The sequence below is a fragment of the Calidris pugnax genome, unplaced genomic scaffold (genome assembly GCF_001431845.1).
Source record: "Calidris pugnax isolate Ruff unplaced genomic scaffold, ASM143184v1 scaffold44, whole genome shotgun sequence".
Taxonomy (NCBI): domain Eukaryota; kingdom Metazoa; phylum Chordata; class Aves; order Charadriiformes; family Scolopacidae; genus Calidris; species Calidris pugnax.
In genome coordinates, this window is record NW_015094506.1 from 2,658,812 (window position 1) to 2,680,297 (window position 21,486).

Genomic DNA, 21,486 nt, shown 5'->3' on the forward strand with positions numbered 1-21,486 from the left:
ACGCCGTCAAAAACCCCACAACAGAAGCCAGATCCTGCCACTTTGTACTCAATCATTTACATATCACCTCTACTATAGAAATCAGTTTTTGAGGGAAATTATTGGTCACAATTCTGATTATTACACCAATTTTGATTGTCACATACACTAGATTTTAAATATCAACATAACTACTTAATAAAAATTCAATCCAACGTCAAGGCTGATTTATTCATCAAAATCACCAGAAGGAGATTCTGGACAAAGAGGATGAGACAAAGAAAGGGCTGATTTACATGATCCAATTAGAGGTGAAAAGCCACTCCTCTGTGCAGCCAGGAGGAGGACCTGAAACTCCATCCGACCCCATCAACCAGGACCAGAGAGCACCCTGGTCAAAGGAAGCTTCCCCAGGGACCAGCCACCTGCTCTAATTGCTTAAAAAAAGAAAATGTAGAGGAACAAAGCCTAGCTTGGATCAGCACAATGAAGATGGTACCAAACATACATCCAGAAGTTCTTGTAAAGAGAAGTGATAATCTCCTCTGAAAGTACAAAACGTGCCTTAGGTAGCTTTTATGAGTTGTGATAATGTGAACAGCAGAGATCTTTTAAGCCATTTAGCAATAAAATTATTCAGATTAGTTAGACTAACATCATAGGCAAATGGGAAATGGTTTCCATTAGGACAATAAAGGAAACATTTCCCCTCAGAAAATGTGAAACCCGATTGCTTTTTAGTACAACCACCCCTGAAAACTCAGGATGTGAAAAAGAGGAGAACCTCAAACTGTGTGTAAAAAATAAGGACGTGGTATGCAGAGAAATCCACGCCATGAAGACAAAATACAGATAGGACACCAGATACCGCCTATGGAGAGATGGTAGAAAAAGATTAGGACTAGGGAGCCTGGGCAGACTTGAGCATGGCTGCCAGGCAGAGACAGATATAAACACACACGAACCTGCCAACAGCCCTTCGGGCAGCAAAAGGGTTGGCGCCCACCTACGCCATGGATGGAAAGACCGTGGGGCAACCCGGTCCCACCGACCTCCAGCTACAAACCTCCAGGGTGAGCCTGGCGTGGGTGGCTGCGTCCCCCCTCCCCGGTCCCGCTCCCCCGAACACACACGGCGTGGGGTGCCCCCGGGGCAGGCGCAGCAATGAATTCATCACCGGGTGCTGGCAGGGTGCCCCGACACAGGGGGAATTCAATAGGAACAGCGGGCCGAGGAGGAGTGAATAATTCAGGCACCCCGCTCGCTTACACCGCGTCGAGGAAAGGCGAAGCCAGCTTGCATCGCCTTCGGCCAGCCCTTCCGCTTCTGTTTGGGGTCGAAACGGGAAGCCGGGGGGCTGGCACCACACGGGTGGGCAAGCCCTGCGCTGCCCAGGAAAGCCACCGGCTCGCCGAACCGTGCCATGCTGGCAGGAACCAGCGATCCCTGCCTGCCCTTGCCACCAGCGGGAGCAGAGCTGCGACGAGCTACACAGCACCGCTTGTTCCCCGCGCACACAGCTCCCTGTGTCCTGCCGGGAAGGAAAAGCCACCGGGAGGGTCATGTGCTTTCCACCAGCCCGGCTCCCAAAGCTTAAAGCAGAAGAGGATGGAGGCTAATCTCCTCTGGTAGCCACCACTCTGCCCTAGGAAAGGGTAGCATTAGATTAGTCTATCAAAAATAGGAAAAGCTGGGGGGGGGAAAGGGATAAGGGAAGACAATAATTAAGTGTTGGGGATATGAAAAACGTTAACCTTCAAAGGCACAGGGTAACTGACTCAACATTGCATCATGCAACAGAGGAAACGGCTCTTGGAAAAAATCCTCTGTGCCAGTCAGTAATGTCTACTAATGACCAGGAGCACACAGAAACACCGGGAAGAGTCTCCGTCTCCTCCACCCAGACTGAGAACAGACACCAATTACAAATCAACGCTCTCCAGAAACACAATTTCTTCATGCTACCACTAGGAACAAGAAAACCTCAAGAAGGGCAGAAAAGTATCTCTGGATTTCCTTCCTCCCTCCCCTTTCCACAAAAACAGACCTAATGATGAAACTGTTCTGCCAGACCTCGAGTCTCGAGGCCAGAAGAGACCTGGCAGATGAGCCCGATGTTCTAGGTGCTCCCATTTTTAAGGCATGCCTCCCCCCAGCACATGCTGCAACACAGCAAAAATGCCTCCAGCACACAGCGAGCCTCCTCCCTCCTCCTCCTCCAGCCCAGCAGCCAGCTTTGCCCCGAGACCAGGTACCCCACGTTATCCCACCGGCCAGAACAAAAAAGCGTGCCGAATGGGCCAGGGCATGAACAAACAGCGGTTACAGCAGCCGACGGCAAGACAGAGCCTCGCCGCATACCGGGCAGCTGATAACAGCACTGAGTCAGTCCTCACCATGAGGGATTCTCCCCATCGTTTCTGCTCTCAAGGACTTTCCAACCAACTGATTTGGGGCCGGGTGTTTCACAGGGTGGCAGCGGCAGCACGGTGTCCCAGAGAGCTGTACTTCCCGGGCATCACACTACAGCTCACGGGCACACTCGGGCAAACTGCCTGCGCCACGGCACCGTACAAGGCTAAGCAGATGGGGGTAAATTGGGTCCACTGTGATCAGTCGGAGCCCCAGGGGTTTAAAAAAAAAAAAAAAAACAAAATAAATAAACCTCATTTGCTACCTACTCCTTTTCTTGCACAGGCAGACGGACAGGGCAAAGCAGCTTAAGCACAGATGTCTGTCCCATTACAGACCTCCCTGGGGCCTGCCAGGACTTAGACTGTAGGTTCAGCAGACAAAGAATCCCAAACTGAAAATGAAGCCCCAAGTAAATCCCCACAAGCCTGGGCTCCAGCAGCAGCTTCTTTATCTTCACTGCATTTTTTTAATGTTTTTTTAAATTTTTGTTGGCACTCTGCTAACTGTCACAAAGGTAATGTTTGGAATGTACAAACGTGCACCAAAAACTGTGCAGAGAGAAAACCTTAACAACTATATTTTAGCTGAATATAAACTTAGATAAGCCATATTTAGAACAAGCCTTTTGACACTTCAATTCATAATGTACAAACTAGTACCTGCAAACTAGTAGGTCTTCCTTTGTAAACACAGAGGTGCGACAAAAGAGAGGGGGGAGAACAGTATGAAGTCCCTCTCAGTTTAAATCTCTCATTCCTTTTAACAAACAAGAATTACTGCATAATTAGATTTAGTGGCAGTACTTAAAAACAAATCACACTTGGTGAGAGGAAAACAAAGCTATTGACTCCTGACATTGGCAACTCCGAGTATATTAGACCAGCTCCTCCATTTATATTTAGTACACCAGTAAAGAAAGCAACAGCCTCTAATTAAACAGACGAGGCATAATCTTTACTGAGGATCAAACGCACCAGAAACCTTCCCCTTCCTGGTGCCATGGCTCCCTGGGAAGCCGAGCTCTCGAACACTGCGGAAACCATCCCAGCGGAGTGAGTCACCGCTGCTATCCCAACGGGGCACGATCCGGAGGGCAGATGGAAACAGCTGCTGGGAGATCAACTGAAACAGGGGGGAAAATTCAGACAAGGTCACGATTTTGCCTGCTCCAAGAGGATTGTTTTATTCTTCTCACTTGGTCTGGACTGCAAGCCTTCCCCACACCTCCTGGGACTGTCTCCCCATCAAAGGGAACCACAACCATCGTTTTAGCTTCACTGACACCGTAAGTTTCTTCTGACTGCTGGAGTCCATTATGTGACTTGCCTCTTGGCGGCCAGGGAGGGCTTCCTGGAAGAGCTCCTGTGCAGCAAGGTCTCGGGCCATTTCCCAGCACAAGGGAAAAGGACAAATTGGAGGGGACAGAGGGTTGCGATTTGGAGGTGCAGGGCTCTGCCAAATGCTGCCAAAGCAGTTTTTGGTATCCCTGAGTTTTCACAGAAGCTGCAGACTTACATTACAGCTCTTACCTACATCCCAAACACAAATCTTTAAAGGAATTTATTGATTTCCTACAAGCTCCTCACTGCAAAATGTTCCCTGTTTTTCTCATGTTTGCATTGGGCACAAACAGTGCTGGCACTGCTTGGGCACACACTGCCCAAATTCCGCAAAAAAAAGATGAAGGATGCAGTTTCCCTTTAGCTTTAAATTCACTATAAAAAGCATGAAAATAAAGCATCTGCCATATGACCAAGTGACACCTGCAGATACACAGGGGTCTACACACAGGTCCATAATCAAAACATTTTGGCCTTCTACCAGCACAGCAGCACACAAGAACCAACAAAGCATCCTGAAACATAACTGGCCTCAGTTTTCATAACCAATCCTCCTTGCTCCAAGAAAATTTGAGTTATTTTATATCATGACCTTCAGCCTACAGGAAACTGCAAAGTAAGAACCGAAGAGGAATATTTACAGTGAGGAAACATCTGGAAATGGGCCAGATGAGTATCTTTAATGTGTATAAAGTTTTCCAGCTCCCTGATTCAGTTTCTGGGCCAGCTGAGAGTCACCAAGCAGCAACTGCACTGCACCCAGCTGGAAACGTGAATCTCAACCCCAAGACTCCCCTTGACAATCAAAGGAAGGGTGGGAATCTCTCAATGAGCCTGCCCAGGAGGTGGAAATACAGCGTATTTGGCCAAACCTCATTACAGGGCATCTCCGGCCTTTCTCTCCTCTGCTGCTTGCTCACCATGACAGCCAATCTATCAGTCACAGAGCCCATCAGCATGCAGTCGCCTGTCCCCCCCCTGCCCACACCCTCCCCGTACACTCCCCAGCATGCAGCAGTAATTGCCTTTCCCATTAGCCCACAGCGACAACAGCTGCCATGGCAACTAGCAATGATTTTAATAAGTTTGGTCTGTTTTCAAGGGCAGCACACGCGTGCCGGCACAAGAGCGCGTTGCAGACGCGCGCCGAGGGGAAGGAGGGCCTGCCGTCAGCTACGGAGGCAGAGTTGAAAATACATTTAATCACAGAAACCACAGATGAACAAACTTCTATCCCCTTCCTCTGCAGGGGGAGAGGACAACTGCTCACTCTTAAAGCAGTGCAGGTGTGAGAGAGGTTGACAGCAGCGTGACAGTACTAAACACACAAAGGGTTCTCCTTGCAAGAGCTATGGATGCTGCCCAGGTGACAGAACTGGCATGCAGCTGCACTGTGGGTACCGTGCACCGCTGCTCTCGGCACCAGCAAGCACCCAACACCATCTTCCCTCTTGAGGGGACAGCAGAGGCAACCTAGCTTCTTCAACAGCTTTTCTTTCTACAACACTACTGCAGTCTCCCCTCAGGCCATTCCCTGAGTCCCCCAGTTTCTGGAGAGAAACTTAACATGCAGTTACTGATTTAAAAAAAAAAATTAGTATTAAGCAGAGAAGTTTTGCCCTCATTGCTGCGTGCACACACAAGAAAATGCCGCTGACCTACTGCTTTACTTTAGCCCCTCAACATCTGGGGTTACCTGTCACGGTCTCAGCTACAAGCATCTCCCCTCCTCCCAAATGCATCCACGGGCAGGACCTTCCCCACACCTGCACTCTTCTGGCACACCTCAGCCCACCAGGACACCCCACCTCCCCAGGCAGGTGCTGGTGCTCCATGTCCCTTGGTAGGACCACTGCCTGTGGTACCCCAGGCTAATCTGCAGACCAGTTTAAACTACTGTGGAAGATGCAGCTGCTGCACACTGAGGGCACAGCTGAACATTACAGATAAATCAGTCCAACACCTGGCAGAAATCAAAAGGCACAATCCCACACCCTTCTCCAAACAAGTAGAGGGTTCACAAGCCATCCCCTCTTTTTAAACATAACCTAGAGGGCAGACAGCCACAACATCCACCACAGCTGCATTTAATGGTAAACTCCTTCTCTTTGGCATTACTCATTTTCTATGAGATCACGAAAAAGAAAGTCAGAGTGAAATGGAGAGCAGAGGGAAAGGATCATTCCTTTCAGCAGCTGTTTACCATCAGATCAGCTTAGCCTCGAGGTAAGGTTTCACACCACCCACCCCAACACAGGGCCAGTACACAAGGGCTGTACCTACTGTAGATACTCCACAGACACAAGCTCGTGGTGGCCCAGAGCAAAGGGGTGTTATCCATCAGAACAACCTACACCAGGTGGCCTAACACTGCTTAACCCAGTCGTACTGATATAACATTTGCAAAGCAAAAATTTAATACTAATTTAATTTTTTTTTTTCAAAAGACTTTTGAAGGTTTGGCTTAGTCATCTGTTTGTCATCCACCCATCAGCTGCTACAAAAGGACACTTTCTGTAAGGACACCAGTATCTGTAAGCTCCACCTACAAACTCTAAGCAAACAGACAAGAAAAGCAAGCGTGGCATGGCAGAGCTCAGATCTCCAAATTGGTCGCAAGACTAAGCGCAGTGTCTCACAACCTATGCAGACTCATGGGAGAGGGCATTTAAAAAAGGGAAGAGAAGTTTGTACAACCTTTTTCCACCATACTACTTATTTGCCCATGTTTAAAGAAAATACAAAACATCTCTAACAACAAGATGCAGATCCATATATATATTTAAAGTGAATTTTGGTGCTAGGGAAAGATGTTGTAATTAAAATACTGCAGGGCACACCTTCTGCTAACACAGCAAGCTGATGCAGTACAAGATGGTATCAGTGTGCAGCTCACCATGTGCTCCCAGCACCCTCCAAGGACTATCCTTAGACAGAGTGAGTGGGCAGCAATTAAGGGAGGAGGCCACATAGTTCAAACTAGAGAAGGAAGCATGACCCACTAAACCCAGTGCTCTGAGATTTCTGCTGCTCCACAGGTGACCTGGTGGAGTTGCTTTTAATCCTCTGTTCACTATCTCGCTCGACACTTTTCTTCCTAACATGAATGCTATGCAACTTACATGCATTATGATTTAAGAAGGGCTCAAATCCCTGCTAACAGAGGCTAGGCTAAAGAAAACAGGGATATTTAACTGCTAAAAACAAAGGATTAAATCTATGAACAGGAACCAAGAGATCTGTTTTGATTCCTGTAATGCTATCTGCTTTGAACAAACTCTGTGGATACATTAGTCTTTGGCTAGCCCATACATGACAAAACAACACCACAATACCTAACTCACTGGAGTGACTGAGCCACGCTGGAAGTGGTGGAGGAAAAAGACTTCTGGAAACCTTCTCTATTCCCTTAGTCAGACATGTGAGCTGTGACTGTGAATCCCTCACCCAAGCAGTAACACTACTTAATTTTTGCTGTACATCCTCCCTTTCCAAGCAGCATGGGAAAATGATGCTCCATCTTTGCCAGATTCATTGCTGCCCAGGGGGTTAAACACAGCAGCAATGAATTGACCAGCCTTGTTAATTTCAATCAGCTACATGGGAAATCTGTAAACAGAAGCAGAAGGGCATGACAACACTATCAGAGGGCTCTAAACACAGTATTGTATAATTTGCTTTTGGTTATCGCTGGTAACCATCCAAGGAAGAGGAAGATTTCCTACGGGGCATTTTTACTGTTTAAACTCTTGCAGGTAAGAAGAAAGTTTCCTACAAGCACATCTTCTATTCTACCGTGCCAATTAGCTCCACACATAATGTGCTGAATTAGCATTTGATAAGTCTTCCAGCAATTCCAACCCAACACCAATTTAACAGTAGCCGGAGGTTAAAGTCTTCCTTGAGTCATTGGGGAAGGCAGCACCACCTGCCCTGGCTTTGCTGAACAGAGCAGCCTTCGGGAGACGAGTGGTACCGTGTCCCATCCTCCCTTCCCGCTGCACTCGAATTATTTCCACAGCGCATCTGTTCAAACACAGCCCATGCAAAATTCATTGTAATTTTTTTCTAGCAGCTTCATGGAGATAGTCGCCTCCATGACAAGCACTATGCAGTGACCATCTGTGGATAAGCAGATCATCCCAAGAGCGAAGCTTACTATCCAACAGCCTCTGCATCCCAGGAAAATCCACACAAGACAGAAAAATACTTACCTAGGAATTCAAGTCAGAAGTGGCCTATTAAGAAGTTCTCTATTACTTAGTGTGACTGTATTCATCATCAAAGTCCTGCCCAGGAAGTCAGAGGCAGAGAAAGGCTTACAATGGTAGGAATTCACCCATCCAAGGGGAACAATACCACATGTTTACTCCTGCCCAAAGGGCCCAGAGATTTAGGGATTGTCTTTAAAATCCTGTACTGGAAACGAAAGTAAAGATTGCAAGTCCCAGAACCAACCAGACAGATCTACAAACCTCTGAATCTTAACTGCAAACTCCCAAGAATTCAGGTGAAATTGGTGACCTAGAACAAGAAACTGCTCAGGAGAATGGACACAAAACACAATAAAAATTGTATTTTATCCCCGAGGATCAAGTAAACCACATAAACCAAACCAAACACTTGATACTACTGTGCCATCAAGGCTGGTGAGTTTGTCCACTATATTACGCCGTTTCCAGAGTATTTGCATCATCTCTTATCAAGCACCAAACGCAAGAGAAACAACCCCACATAATACCTTACAATAGACATAGGAGTCCAAGCATAGAGATTTTATGCTTATGTAGAGACAAACATAGGCTACGAGTTCAGAGAGGAGCTTGCCAACACCTTGTCAGCAACAGTGACAAAACATCCGAGACCAGGCACGTCGGAAAAATCTCAGCACACAAAGGAGTCAAAAACACCCATCTCCTGCTACAGCTCCCAAGGACGGTCAGGGACAGGCACTGCTTCAGGCAGACTGTCACCAGGTTCAGGTTATAGCCAGAGGGTTCCTTGTTCTCAGGGGACAGGACCACTGTCCCCACTTTGCCTGCAACTCCCACACCAACAGACACTAAACCCCTGACAAACGGAAGCATTTTTATCGTAGGATGAACCAGACCTAGTAAAGCACTATCTATTCCACTATTCCATGTTAGAATATGCAGACTGGTTAGTCTTTTCCTTATAAGCCGAGATGCCTCAGATTTTTAGATGGCAGCATGAGAAGGAAGGAGAATCAGATCACCAAAGGTGAAAAATACTGGCTGGTACAGAAAGGATGGATTAAATACAGAAAGGATGAACAAATGCTGTATCGAATGCTGCATCGCAAAGCAAGCCAATCTCCCTATCAAACTCCAAAAGAGCTGCCAAACCCTGCTCCATGAAGCTACCACGACTGTAAGCTACTTCTGTGGTAAATGCCTGCAGTAATCATAAGTTCCAAAAATGAAACAAACTCCAAGCTTGAAAAAAAAAAAAACAACCAACGCAAAAAACTATCTTCCTGTTTTCACTGGAAAGGTCATGCCTATTTAAGGAAACCTTCCCAAGTAACATGGACATGCTCCATCTACATCCATCAACTAACAGCCCAGAGTACAGTCTAATCACTCATCAAAAAATTCCCAGTTCTTAAAGGGGTCTTGGTCCAAACTATGAATCCAACCCATGCGCTTCCTTGCATTCAAAGCAGTCAAAAATACCTGATACTACTCAAGATGAAAACATCAACTCATTAACCAGCAGAAGAGGAAATCCTTACTTGTCCCTTTAGGCTTTGAAAAAGAGGAGAACACACACACAAAAATCTCACAGCACCTCCATCTATGCTAGTCAACACCTTTACCACGAGAAACACCCATCCCCAGGAGAACCTGTGCATCAGCCCGTCTGGCTGAAAGAGATACACTCAGATCTCTTCTCAGATATGTTCAGGTCGAGGGAGGGGATGCTGCCCCTCTACTCTGCTCTCATGAGACCCCACCTGGAGTACTGTGTCCAGCTTTGGAGTCCTCAACACAGAAAGGACATGGACCTGTTGGAATGGGTCCAGCAGAGGGCCAGAATGATGATCAGAGGGCTGGAGCACCTCTCCTATGAGGACAGGCTGAGAGAGCTGGGGTTGTTCAGCCTGGAGAAGAGAAGGCTCCAGGGAGACCTTATAACAGCCTTCCAGTACCTGAAGAGGGCTACAGGAGAGATGGGGAGGGACTCTTTGTCAGGGAGCGTAGCGATAGGACAAGGGGTAATGGTTTTAAATTGTAAGAGGGAAGAGTTAGATTAGATATTAGGGAGAAATTCTTTACTGTGAGAGTGATGAGGCACTGGAACAGGTTGCCCAGGGAAGCTGTGAATTCCCCATCCCTGGAAGTGTTCAAGGCCAGGCTGGATGGGGCTTTGAGCAACCTGGTCCAGTGGGAGGTGTCCCTGCCCATGGCAGCAGGGTTGCAACTTGAAGATCTTTAAGGTCCCTTCCAACTCTAACCATTCTATTATTCTATTCTATGATTCTCAACCCCATAACAGAGAGGTTTCTGGACAGAACATGATGCATCAAGTATTCTTAGTGGTGCTAATTTGTTGTTTATCGACAGAGCAAAGTTATTTTCCTGAATCTGCAGTATTTTGCACTGACCACATAATGCTCTTGTTAAAAGACGACAAAAGAGATTGGGCAAGATGGTGAAACGCAACAAGTCTTTTCTGGAAGGATGCAACCAGTGGACAGAAGCACACACAAAAACCCAGACCTAATTGCAAGCATCGTTTCAATTTCCAGGCATAGCCACACACAGACATATAGACACATACTATCAGATAATTGGTCAGAAATTGGTAATTACAACAGTCCAGTTCTTGTACAAGACTAATTCACAGGTCAGAAGGGATGCACAGATGAAAACACTACAAAGAATTAAGTTCCACTGTAACCCCCTTTATTTGAAAAATCAAAATCCACAGCTGGTCCATTTCCTTTTTTCTTCCCCGTCTCCTAAGCTTTCTCTGGGCCATGGTTGATGTTTGGCCATCACACAGCACTATTAACAAAAGGCCACTCTCACCTGCTGCTTGAAGCCATCTCACCCCGTCAAACTACTGCCGTGTTGTTTGTGACTGTGACCTCTCAGCACAGCTCTGCCAACGTGAGACACTCTGGGAAATCTAACTAGCCCAGGAAGTCAGAAGTTTCCAAGAAATGCTTAGGTATAAAGGTCATATCGAGAAAAAGTTGTTAGATCCAGCTGGTGACATTAGCAGACGCCAGGTCTCCACTGGATTTGTGTGACCACTGGGAGAGGCTTCCAGCCTCGTTGCCTTCCCTCACTTCAAGGCAACAAGAGTTTCTAGAATACGCGCCAAGACACAAAGGCGGTATTGCCAGGTTGGTCTTTTATCTCCTCTTGGGAAAAAGCAGTGAAATGGGGTGGTCTTTCTTCCCCTACAGCTTTATACTACTTCCAGCGTCATCGTCTAAAAATCCTGGCAACAAGATAGGGCATCCAGTCAAAAATCCTGGTCGGGCTCTCTGCAGATGACAGAGCCCAGCCATACAGCACATTTCTGGCTTCCCCTTTTCTCAGCGCTGTTCTCAGCTAAGAAGAAGAGAACAGGACCAAACACCCATGCAGAAGCAATAAAAAGCAGGCAGTGATGGGACACATGAGGGACACGTTACTCAACAAGCGAAAACAAGGAGATACCAAGTCCATGGTCACCCAAGTACTTTTCACTCAAGACACCTGTAGCCCAAGTAGCAGGACTGTTTTGCAGTCCAAATGTGTCACAAAGCCTCCCCAGCAAAACATGCCTTCACTTGCCTCCTCCTCCTCCTCACCAACCCCACAAGTGCCCACACTGAAACCTGTGTGCCCCGGAAGGAGGAGAGTTGCTGGTTCCCCAGGCAGCCAGTGCAGGTCGGGAGCCTGTTCCCACCTTTCCGGTCCACACAGCAGCTTTCTGCTTGCTAACAGACCAAAACATGCTTTTAACTCTACAGGCAACATAGCTACATTCTCTTCTGAAACAGCATTTCCAGTCAAGGAAAGGGCTGTAGATTAAAAAACACTAGTTACAGCTACCCATGCAACTTCCACTCTCTTTCCTCGTGTACAGGGATGTTACAACAAATCAGGCTTATATGGTATTTTTTCCTCACTCCTGGTTCATTTAAGCCTAGGAAGCGCTGCTGTCTGAGAAGGAAGAACGGCTGCAGAAACGAAAGGTATGTGATTTTGTAGCTAAAGACAAGCAATATCCCTTCTACTTAAAAAGTCAGGTGTCACACTTCATCTTCCAAGTAAAGCTTTGCTATGATGATGACTATGTTACTTAATTCAAACTTATCCACTGTTGTTTAAGATGAAGGCAACATGACTTTATATTTGCTCAACATGATACACATAGCAAGATCAGACTGTGGAAGTGGTAGATATCCATATATACAGTTGAAGTTGTAGAGAGCTGTAGATCAAGGATTTAAACATTACCAAAACCCCACCTGCTACAATAGTAAATACAAGTGAAAAATAAATTTGGTTGCAAGTGTCAATGCAATTTTTGCAAAACTGGTCTTATTACCAGTACATCAATTCCCCATTTCTACAAAAAGAGATAACAGACCTTTTATGTCTCTCAGGAAAACTGCAAAAACAAGAATTGTTAGCATCTGTGAAGTACCCACACTACAGTGGTGAGTACCATAGAAGAGACCATTAAAAATTAATAGTTCTGTATTCAGTGCAAGGTTTAGATTATCTGCAGTAAATTCAGTTTGGGGTCACACATGAGATGAAAAGGAAGAAATGAAATATTGAATAGCTCTCAGTCCAAAGCCTGACCTCAGACCCATTTTAAATGATAACAAAACTCCCGCTAGATTTAATAGCGCCTCAGCAAGCGTTATCCATTTGATGCACTTACGGAGATGAAGTAATCTCTAAAAACACAAAATGTACGACCACATAATTAAGACCTCACACAGTGCCTTCTTGTCACATCCTCCCTGCTGGGCACTTGCTGGATACAAGCTCCAGCCCCATCCATTTAATACATGGATGCACCATGTATTAAATCTTGCCCGGCCGCAGCCCGCTGCAGCACTGATTCTCCCTCTGGCACATTCTCTGTCTCTTCATCCCTTTGCACTGAGGAGACAGTGCCCAGCAGCTTAAGACCACCCAGGACAAACACCAACTCCCACAGCACCACCGTAGTGTCATGCACCTCAATAGCTGGAGTATTGAGGGTATCCTGTGCTTTCATACACTTCAACTTCTACTGCTGGACAAAACAAGTGACAGGATGGGCAGCAGCTTCAGAAGTCAACTGATTTTTTCTGCAGGATACCCAAGAGACATTCAGATCTCACCAAACCAGCAGAAGTTATGGTACGCTTTACTGCCCCAGTTTCCTCCACAATTCAGATCATTCCTTAGGCCAAAGTCACACAAACTCCAGCTTCCCACTCTCATCCACCCCACCAGTCCCAGGACATCTGCCCATACCATGCTACCTGCTTTCACCTCCTTCAGTATGCCCTACAGTTCAACCTGCTGCAGCAGCAACACAGCCTAGGTTTTCTTCCCTGAATGAACCTTTTGGATCTCCCCAGGTTGTGTGGCTGATGCCACTCATGGGACTAGAAGAAGCATTAGTCCTTAATACTTGGAACCACCCCAGGTTACTCCAAAGCTGAGCTTCGAGCATAACTGGTGCCCACAGGCAAGGAGAAGCACCTACAAAACATACTCCATCTGATCCAGCTCTGTTCCAAGGCTACACAGGGCTTTTAACATGAAACAAGCATAGGAAAAGAGGCCTTTTTGATGGACCTTCTCTCTGGGACAGGAGAGTACAAAGGGTAACGGAGAAGCCCTTTAACGCACACACTTCCCTTCATTTCATCTTCCCACAAAAAGGAAGCAAAACCACACAACAGAATAAAAACAAAAAGTGGGCAGAGATGGCTCGGAAGCATCATCCCACAGCAGATTCTCTGAGAGTCACGCCTGGCTACGCTGCCAGCAGAACTGGGACCCCAGGGAGAAGGCACCCAGCCTTCCCCCCACCCGAGGGGAAGCAGCGGGCTGGAGGAAAGGCAACCTTCCCAGTCCTCTCCAGGTAAGGGAACGACAACTGCAAGCAGCAAATTATAGGCCTGGGATGCCAGCTACAGCCTCTCCTCCACCCACGCGGCACTAAATCAAGGCTTTTAAGTGAAGCCTTGGTGGGATTTTCTTCCCAGGCATCGCCCCCAAGGGTGACAACCACCCCAAGTGTCTGTAAGAATCTCCTACAGAAATAGCAGGGGAATAGCTGTGCAGAAAGCCTCAGCTTTAAGAGCACACTGCGGTCCCTTGAAGAAACCTGAGCTGGATCCAGATCCCAGGGCCTCAAAGGCCTCTGGGGAGAATATTTTGATGTTTGCAACACACAGAAATGCCACATAAGGTTGCTTCGTTAGCCTCTCTATTAAAGGAAATTTAGCAAAGTACAGCCCGAGGGTAAAAAGTGCTGATACATTGGGGGCGGGGGGGGGGGGTTCCCCCTCAAATGGTGCAGGGTCTTCCCCATGCCTTTGCTAATACTTACATTATTGCTGAGGCAACTATGAGGAGATAAAACCCAATAAAGTTGTACAGAAAAAGCAACAATCACTTCCAGCCCACACTCTTTGAAGCAAGCATCCAACCCTCCCGCACAACGAACTCTCCTAGACAAAGGCAAACACAAGCAACAGCCCCGGGAACGCACAGCCACTTCAAAAACACACCAGAACCAACCCCAGTGTGCTACCCAAGAGATACAAGTGAAAGATCTCATGACCTCTTTTCTAATCGGTATGAATCACAAGCATGCTCTACCCACACTCCAAAGGTTAGGAGGTGGCAGCGGTATAGCTGATTGAACACCAATGTCACACCAACTGAGCCGGCAGGAACTGCCAAAGCTTCCTGCTCTGCCCAAACAGATGCTGGATCCAGCTCAAGATCAGCTGTTGCCCCTCACCAAACAAGGAAGCTTTTGTATACAACCTTTCTTACTTTGCGGCTGCTTAAATACATCATATTATTGCTAAGGAGTTAGTGTCCCATTTCCTTCGGTCCAGCAAGAGAGCTGCGAGGAGTGGTTTCAACAGACGTCCTATGTACACGTGACAAGCTAAATGAGAAAGATACTGCAACAGTTCACCAGCCTCTTCCCAAACACCCTGGAAATCCTCCAGAACCAAGAACACAGGTTAGAAATGTCAACCTACAACAACTTTCTTTTCAGTGGAGCCCAGCAGACAGCAAAGATCTCCTGCAGGAGAGGTGCCGTGGCACAGCTTAGTGGGACAGCCCAGCAGAGGCTTGACAAGTAGCGCTTGTCAAGCCCTTGGATCAGGACACCGTCATGGTCCCAGCCTGGTGAAGACCATTCCATACAGCCCCTGCCATCACTGGGTTTGACTCCTACAAACATCTCAAATTCAGCCTGGAAAAAGTGAGGTGCACTTCTAAAGTAAAGGAGAAGGAGAGAGAAGCAGTCTGGGGAAAATACACACACATCTTTCAAACTGGCGTTTTCCTGAATTTAGAAAAGATTGCTGGCAAAATTAAATTTACTAGAGAGGAAAGGGAGTTAAGGCCCAAAATGCAGTGAAGCAGCTCTAATCCCTAAACATCGGGATTATCTCATGACAGCTACACTCCAGCGTCCACTCAATACCACTGTAAAATGTAGATCAACAGAATGCTTCAATGAACTGGAACTCGTTACCTCTAATTGCTTCTCTCACTTCGCTTCTGGATGTTCCTCTGATCCCTCAGCCACCGCATTTCAAAAGCGCACATACACACAGAAGGTCAAGTAATACCCGAGATGGGCAAATTAAATGAGAGGTTTCCAGCTGACCAAAACACCTGCCCTCCTCTTCGGCTTCATATGAAAACTAAGGTTTGTCCCCATGCCACAAGACAAGTCAGCAGGGCAGAGCGGTGGGTTTTAAAACATCTTCAACCAATGCGACCCCTAATGTTTTCCAAAGGGGCAGAGGCTCCTGTGCAGCAAACCAAAGGCTGCTAGCAATAGGCTTTATTTTTTCAAGCTAATAGGGGTCTGTCCTTCAGCAGCAGTCTCCAGGGGGTCACGGACCACACACAGAATCCAGTTCAGGTCAGTCTCAACTTCAGCTTGGCTCCCCTACCACTGGTGCAAATGAAGCAGTTAATTTATTTTATTTTACTGCTGCCTCCTTTATATCTCCTGCATTCTGGTATTCCTGCTGCCACCAGCCGAGCTGCAGCAGAGCTGCTGAGAGCCCTCAGCCCAGCCACTATAAAACCCAAAGCTGGCACAGCAACACAGATGCTAAACCTTCAGTGACCAGCACTTCTTTGAGACAGTCTTGAAAACAGAGGTGTGAGGCCCCAGTGCAAAAGGGCACAGTGAGAGCCCCACTTGCTAGGTCACTGGGAGGAAAAGCCAACTGAGGGTATTTCACAGGACGTGCCAAAGAGAGAGGCAGGCTGCTCCACACTCAGCGAGGTGGGCAACCTTTTCAAAATGCAAAGGGCAGCCCAGGCTTTCTGCGAAATGCCAGCACGTTCATGTTTCCAAATGGGAATTTTGAAAAGGAAAAATAAAAAGCATATGTCTACAGCTGGTACGCATACGCAGAAGGAAACCATCTCCAGTAGAGCCAGACCTCTGTTCGTCTTCCAACCTCACAACCGCAGCCATCACCTTTAAAGACAAACCTCTGAAATCCAAAGAGAAATACCGACGGAGCCTGGAGGGGTACTAAAGCACACAGAATACTTGGGCTTTCCATTTTCCTGAATATGGCAAGAAAAGAGCCAACATTAAAGTGCTCTCAACATCACTAAAATCCCAACTTTCAGTTTGTTTGCCAAACGTTTTCTTTGAACTGGAGATTTTCTATGTCTTCCCAGACTCTGTCAGGTCTAACTCATAACACCCAAATATTTAAAAAAAAAACACAAAGGACAAAGGCAAACAGAGAAATAACAACAAACTTAACGGTGATTCATTATGTCTCATCACATAAGCAACAGTCTGTCCAAATAGCATCCCAGGAAAACTCATCCTGGATCCAAGGCAGGGGTCAGCTTCTAAAAACTGGAGCTTCCATTTCTTCTCTATAGTATCTTATATCCCTTTTATTGCTCTGCATCTCTTTAAGAAGTCAGCCATGCCATGAATAACAAGACGGAGGAAAAAGCCAACCTGATTACACAGCCTTTCCACAATTTACTGGAACTAGATGTTCTCTTCTGCAAGATTTAAAAATACAGATTTCCATAGGGTCCCCCACAGCTTAAAAGCTGTTATTCACTGGCCCCTTCTCGATCACAGTTCCAGTCAGCCATCTTACTTGTAAAACCCAAACCCCTCTTTGGCAATTATCAGCAGACTGACTTCTTGCCCTCCTCTGGAGCACCACAAACGGGCCATACTTTGAATGAGGACATTGGTTGTCATGAAGCACCAGTAATGTCCTTGCTCTCCCCTTTCTGTGGCACACCGCTATGCGAGGCTTCCAGTCTTCACACTGGAAGGAGTCAAGCTGGTAGAAGGTGTTACAGACCATCTTCTGGCTCGCAGCAGGAAAAGAAACCACAGATGTTCCTGGGGAGCGAAGACTTATCTTCTATTATGTCATTATTTAGTCACAGGGGACTGATCTCAACACCACTAGTCATCTTTATGAAGCCTACGCAGACATGCCTGAATGACAACATGAAGTCACCACTCATCGCTGCCACTAAAAGTTTATGTGGACCGGATAAGGCATGGAGCATGGGTGCATTAACTGCCTTCCCTGACCAGTTGGCCACGCTCAGAGTTGCAGAAGAGTAACTCCCCCAAAAACTCAGGGGTACTGAGCACACAAGTCATTCCTGAAAGAGCAACAGGGATTAGCTCTGCTCACACCTTGCATCTAATGCCAACCACAGATTATATCTAAGTATAATTTTAATTCACTAACCAGCCTAGACCCCATTTAAAAAGTTACATCAAAATTCAGCTTGGGGACCGAAAGAGGAGTTGATTAGCTTGTTCAACCCCATGCAAAGCAACAGGAAGATATTTTAATAACTTTCTTCAGAAGCGTAAGCTGGCTGGTACACCTCTAGCATTTCGATGGGGAAGACAAACACAGCATCCTGGAATTACGCCCTACCTCCAAAGAGAAAAAAGGGACACTTCCCAGCTAGCCACAACATTTCTCATCTTTCATCATGCGAGGAACAGAGGAGGAGAGAGATTATTGCAAGGGTACTTTCTCTTCCATCTGTACAGCAGTCAACCTCTTTTGACAAGCAGCAAATACGGCTGCATCAACAACTGCATTTTGGTGCAGTTTCACAAGTGACTTAAGCCAATACAACTTACTTTTTTTTTTCCCCTCCCCTCTGTTAGGGACTATTTTTACACAAATCAGCAGGCTGATCCAAATGATTCAACTCATCCAAGCCAACAAACAGAGAGCAAGCTAGTTCCTAGCTAGTAGTTATACAGTTAAAAAGCAGCAGTACCTTTGGGGCCCTTCACTTCCAAAGCTTACAAACATATCCAAATACTTCCAGGAGACATTCCTGGCTGGTGGCGTTTGATTTTTGCCACATATGGACCAAAGGGAGCAAAAAATCAGCAGTTTATGCTGGACCTTTTCCTCCCACGCCACGATTAACTGAAATATGTCCCAGAAGCAGATAGCAGCCATGATCCGATTTGTCCCAATCCCAACTCAAGCAGCTTTACACCACCCTCCTAACAAGATCAGCGCTGGCCAAACACCATTTATCCGGCCTGATCAGAGATGGATTAGATAATGAAACCCTAACTGCATAAGCTGTCTGAGCATGCTGGCCTGAGACAGCAGAAAACAAGAAGCCCAGCAAATTTAAGGGCTACTTTAAGCTTTAAGGCCCACTTTGCCCCAAGTTCTGATCTGAAGGACTAGCTATTATCTCCCTATAGGCTAGTTTTTACATTTCATGTTAACAGACCAAAAAAATAAGCTATTCATTTTACAGTTGCATTAGTAATTTCTATAGCTGAATTATTTATTTCACCATTACGAGCCATGTTCATATCCTGAACCATTGGTAGGTAGGGGCTATGCACAGAAGAAACCGTGGTGAGCGTGGCACCCCGGGACTCCTCGCTATCAGCGCAGAGACGCCAACGAGGTCACCGAGTTTACACAGCAACAGCCTGTGGCTCTGGAACAGGAAGTAGAAAATTGACAGGATCTGCAGGAAAAACAAGGTTGCTGGTGTTATTTCCAGCTTCCAGAAAGCCTCTAGTACATATGAGAGGGGGAAAAAAAAAAAAAAAAAAAAAAAAAACTCTCTACCCTGTTGCGAAAGGAACAAAGGAAGAGGAAATGACTAATCAAAGCAGCGGCGCATTAATATATTTTGGTATGTGGAAAGGGAAAATTCGTAGCGTGTATTTTTAACATTCCCCAACAGGAGAAGGCACTGCCGTACGTACACCAGCCGCCACGGAGGCTCAGCAGCTCCTGAGAGGGGGAAAAAAAAAAAAAAAAAAAAAAATATCAAAGAATAGGCTCTTTATTCCTCTTGTAAGCATTATGTACAGTTAAACATAGAGAATTTACTGAAAAGAACCCACTATTCTAAAATAAGGTACTTCAAAAGAATATGCTATCTGGACAGAAATCCTCATGAAAGGCAATTTTGTGTTTTGACTTTTAGGTAGAAAGATATTGAATTTCCCAAACATTACAGAACACATTTTCCCTAGCTCTGGCATTATTTGTATGTTTGGCTTCAAATTTGATATTTCTTGCTTACAACCGTGAGAAGATTCTACAAATAAATAAACCACACTCTTTAACAGTAAAAAGAAAAGTTAAGTGAAAATTCTAGACATAACAGTATCTGTGTGTGCATATATACATACATATATATGTTTATTTTCATCTTTTATATTGAAAAAATATTTTCCATATATATACATATGGAAAGATTAATATTATGCTAAGAATACCAAGTAACTACAATACAAGGTTCCGAGTCTGAAGAATAGTTATACTGACTATAAACACACTTAACTTTAAAATTGGACTCTAGTAGTTGCACTTAACCTAATTTCTCCACTGTTTGCCAGCATTTGATACAGAAACAAAAGCCAACTTGGCACGAAGATCCACAATTAATCCTTACTATCATTATCAGCAATATTACACACTGCTGTGCATGAGAACTGTCATATCCCCATGGTTGAATGCTGCAATCTTACTATCTCGTACTATTCATTGACAGATAACACAACACTTTCCTCGATATAAATAAAGAGGAGAGCCTTTCACGCATACAAGAATTATATTCATAATATAATTAAAAAAAAAAAATTAAGACTGTTTTGTTAAACCAGTTTGTGTCCTTTCCTGGGCAATTTTCAGTTGATTTACCACTGGTTTACGTCAACACCAACCAGTTTAACCCCTAACTGCAAGTAAACTGGTGCATCTCCTGTAGCTACATAGGACCTGTGCCTCAGTTCGACCCCAAAGAGCTGGAACAATTTCATGTCACCACATTCAGGCACTCATTCATAATTCCTAGGAAGACACAACGTATAAGCACTCCTTCAATGCTCAGCATCTTTCTCCTTGCAATTATACACATTGTCTGAGTCATACTTGACACCTACATGTGGGACAAGATACTACTTCAAGGAATAAAAGAGCATGGCACAGTTTTCACTGGCCCTTGGGGGAGCGTGAGCAGCAGCACTCGGGTGTGAAGCTCCAGCCTACATTCAGCCCACACCACCACGCTGGGAAAAAAGTGGTGTTGTAAGGTGGAGAGACCACCACAAAAGGCTGAACATCAAACCTAACCACAAACAAAACCCTCCTGCTGCAAGCTATTAAAAAAACCCATAGAAATAGTGAACATGCAAACCAGGTACAGCCTGGGAAATTAAAAAAAAAAAAAAGGAAGATACTTGGCCAGTATTTGGCATCTAGATGAGAAACATGCTGGAGAGGACAGGATGCTCCCCTTGGAAACTCTTAGCAGCACTTACCAACCCAAGAAAAGGTGAGAAGAGAAACAACTTCAGCTGAATAAAACCACGCTGCCTCCAAAGAGCTCCGATAACACTCCTCGCAAGGAACAGGAGGGGGGGAAAAAAGGGCCAGTGCAATGGCCATAAATAAAACAACCCTGTGCAACACCCAGACAAAGAAAAGCAGAAACACCTCGGCAGCATCACCCTGAAAACACAAAGGCGATGGCACCTGGAAAGAGGGATGTTTTGGGGACCACAGGGACGTTGGCAGCCCCTGTGCCAAGCTGGAAGATGCCCACCCGACGCCCCACGTGGGGGCTGAGCCCCGGGGTAGGGGAAAAGGGCCGCACGCCGGTAAAGCAAATCCCGTAAACCGAAATTATCGCGGCCCGGCCCGGCCCGCCTCTCCTCCCACCGAGCCCCGGAGAAACCGGCGAGGGCCCTGCGCGGAGAACGGCGGTGCCCGGAGCGCCGGACCCAGCGGCGGCTTCCCCGAGGGCCGCGGCCCCGCCGCCCCACGTGGGGGCTGAGCCCCGGGGTAGGGGAAAAGGGCCGCACGCCGGTAAAGCAAATCCCGTAAACCGAAATTATCGCGGCCCGGCCCGGCCCGCCTCTCCTCCCACCGAGCCCCGGAGAAACCGGCGAGGGCCCTGCCCGGCCCTGGCCGCTACCTGCATGCCGCCGCCCTCGGCCTCCGCCTCCG

General features: G+C 46.4%; 1 protein-coding gene across 9 annotated transcripts in view; it reads right to left on the minus strand.

Moving 5' to 3' along the window:
• Positions 1-21,480, minus strand: part of RBFOX2 (RNA binding protein, fox-1 homolog (C. elegans) 2) — a 180,485-nt gene extending 159,005 nt beyond the window's left edge. For all 9 annotated transcript variants that reach the window (XR_001414279.1, XM_014963608.1, XM_014963614.1 and 6 more), the window contains exon 1: positions 21,455-21,480. Coding sequence is in view for 8 of the 9 variants with exons in the window: in XM_014963608.1 (XP_014819094.1) it covers positions 21,455-21,460 (6 nt within the window). In the remaining variant the exon portion in view is untranslated. The remainder of the gene's footprint in view (positions 1-21,454) is intronic.
• Positions 21,481-21,486: the final 6 nt, after the last annotated feature.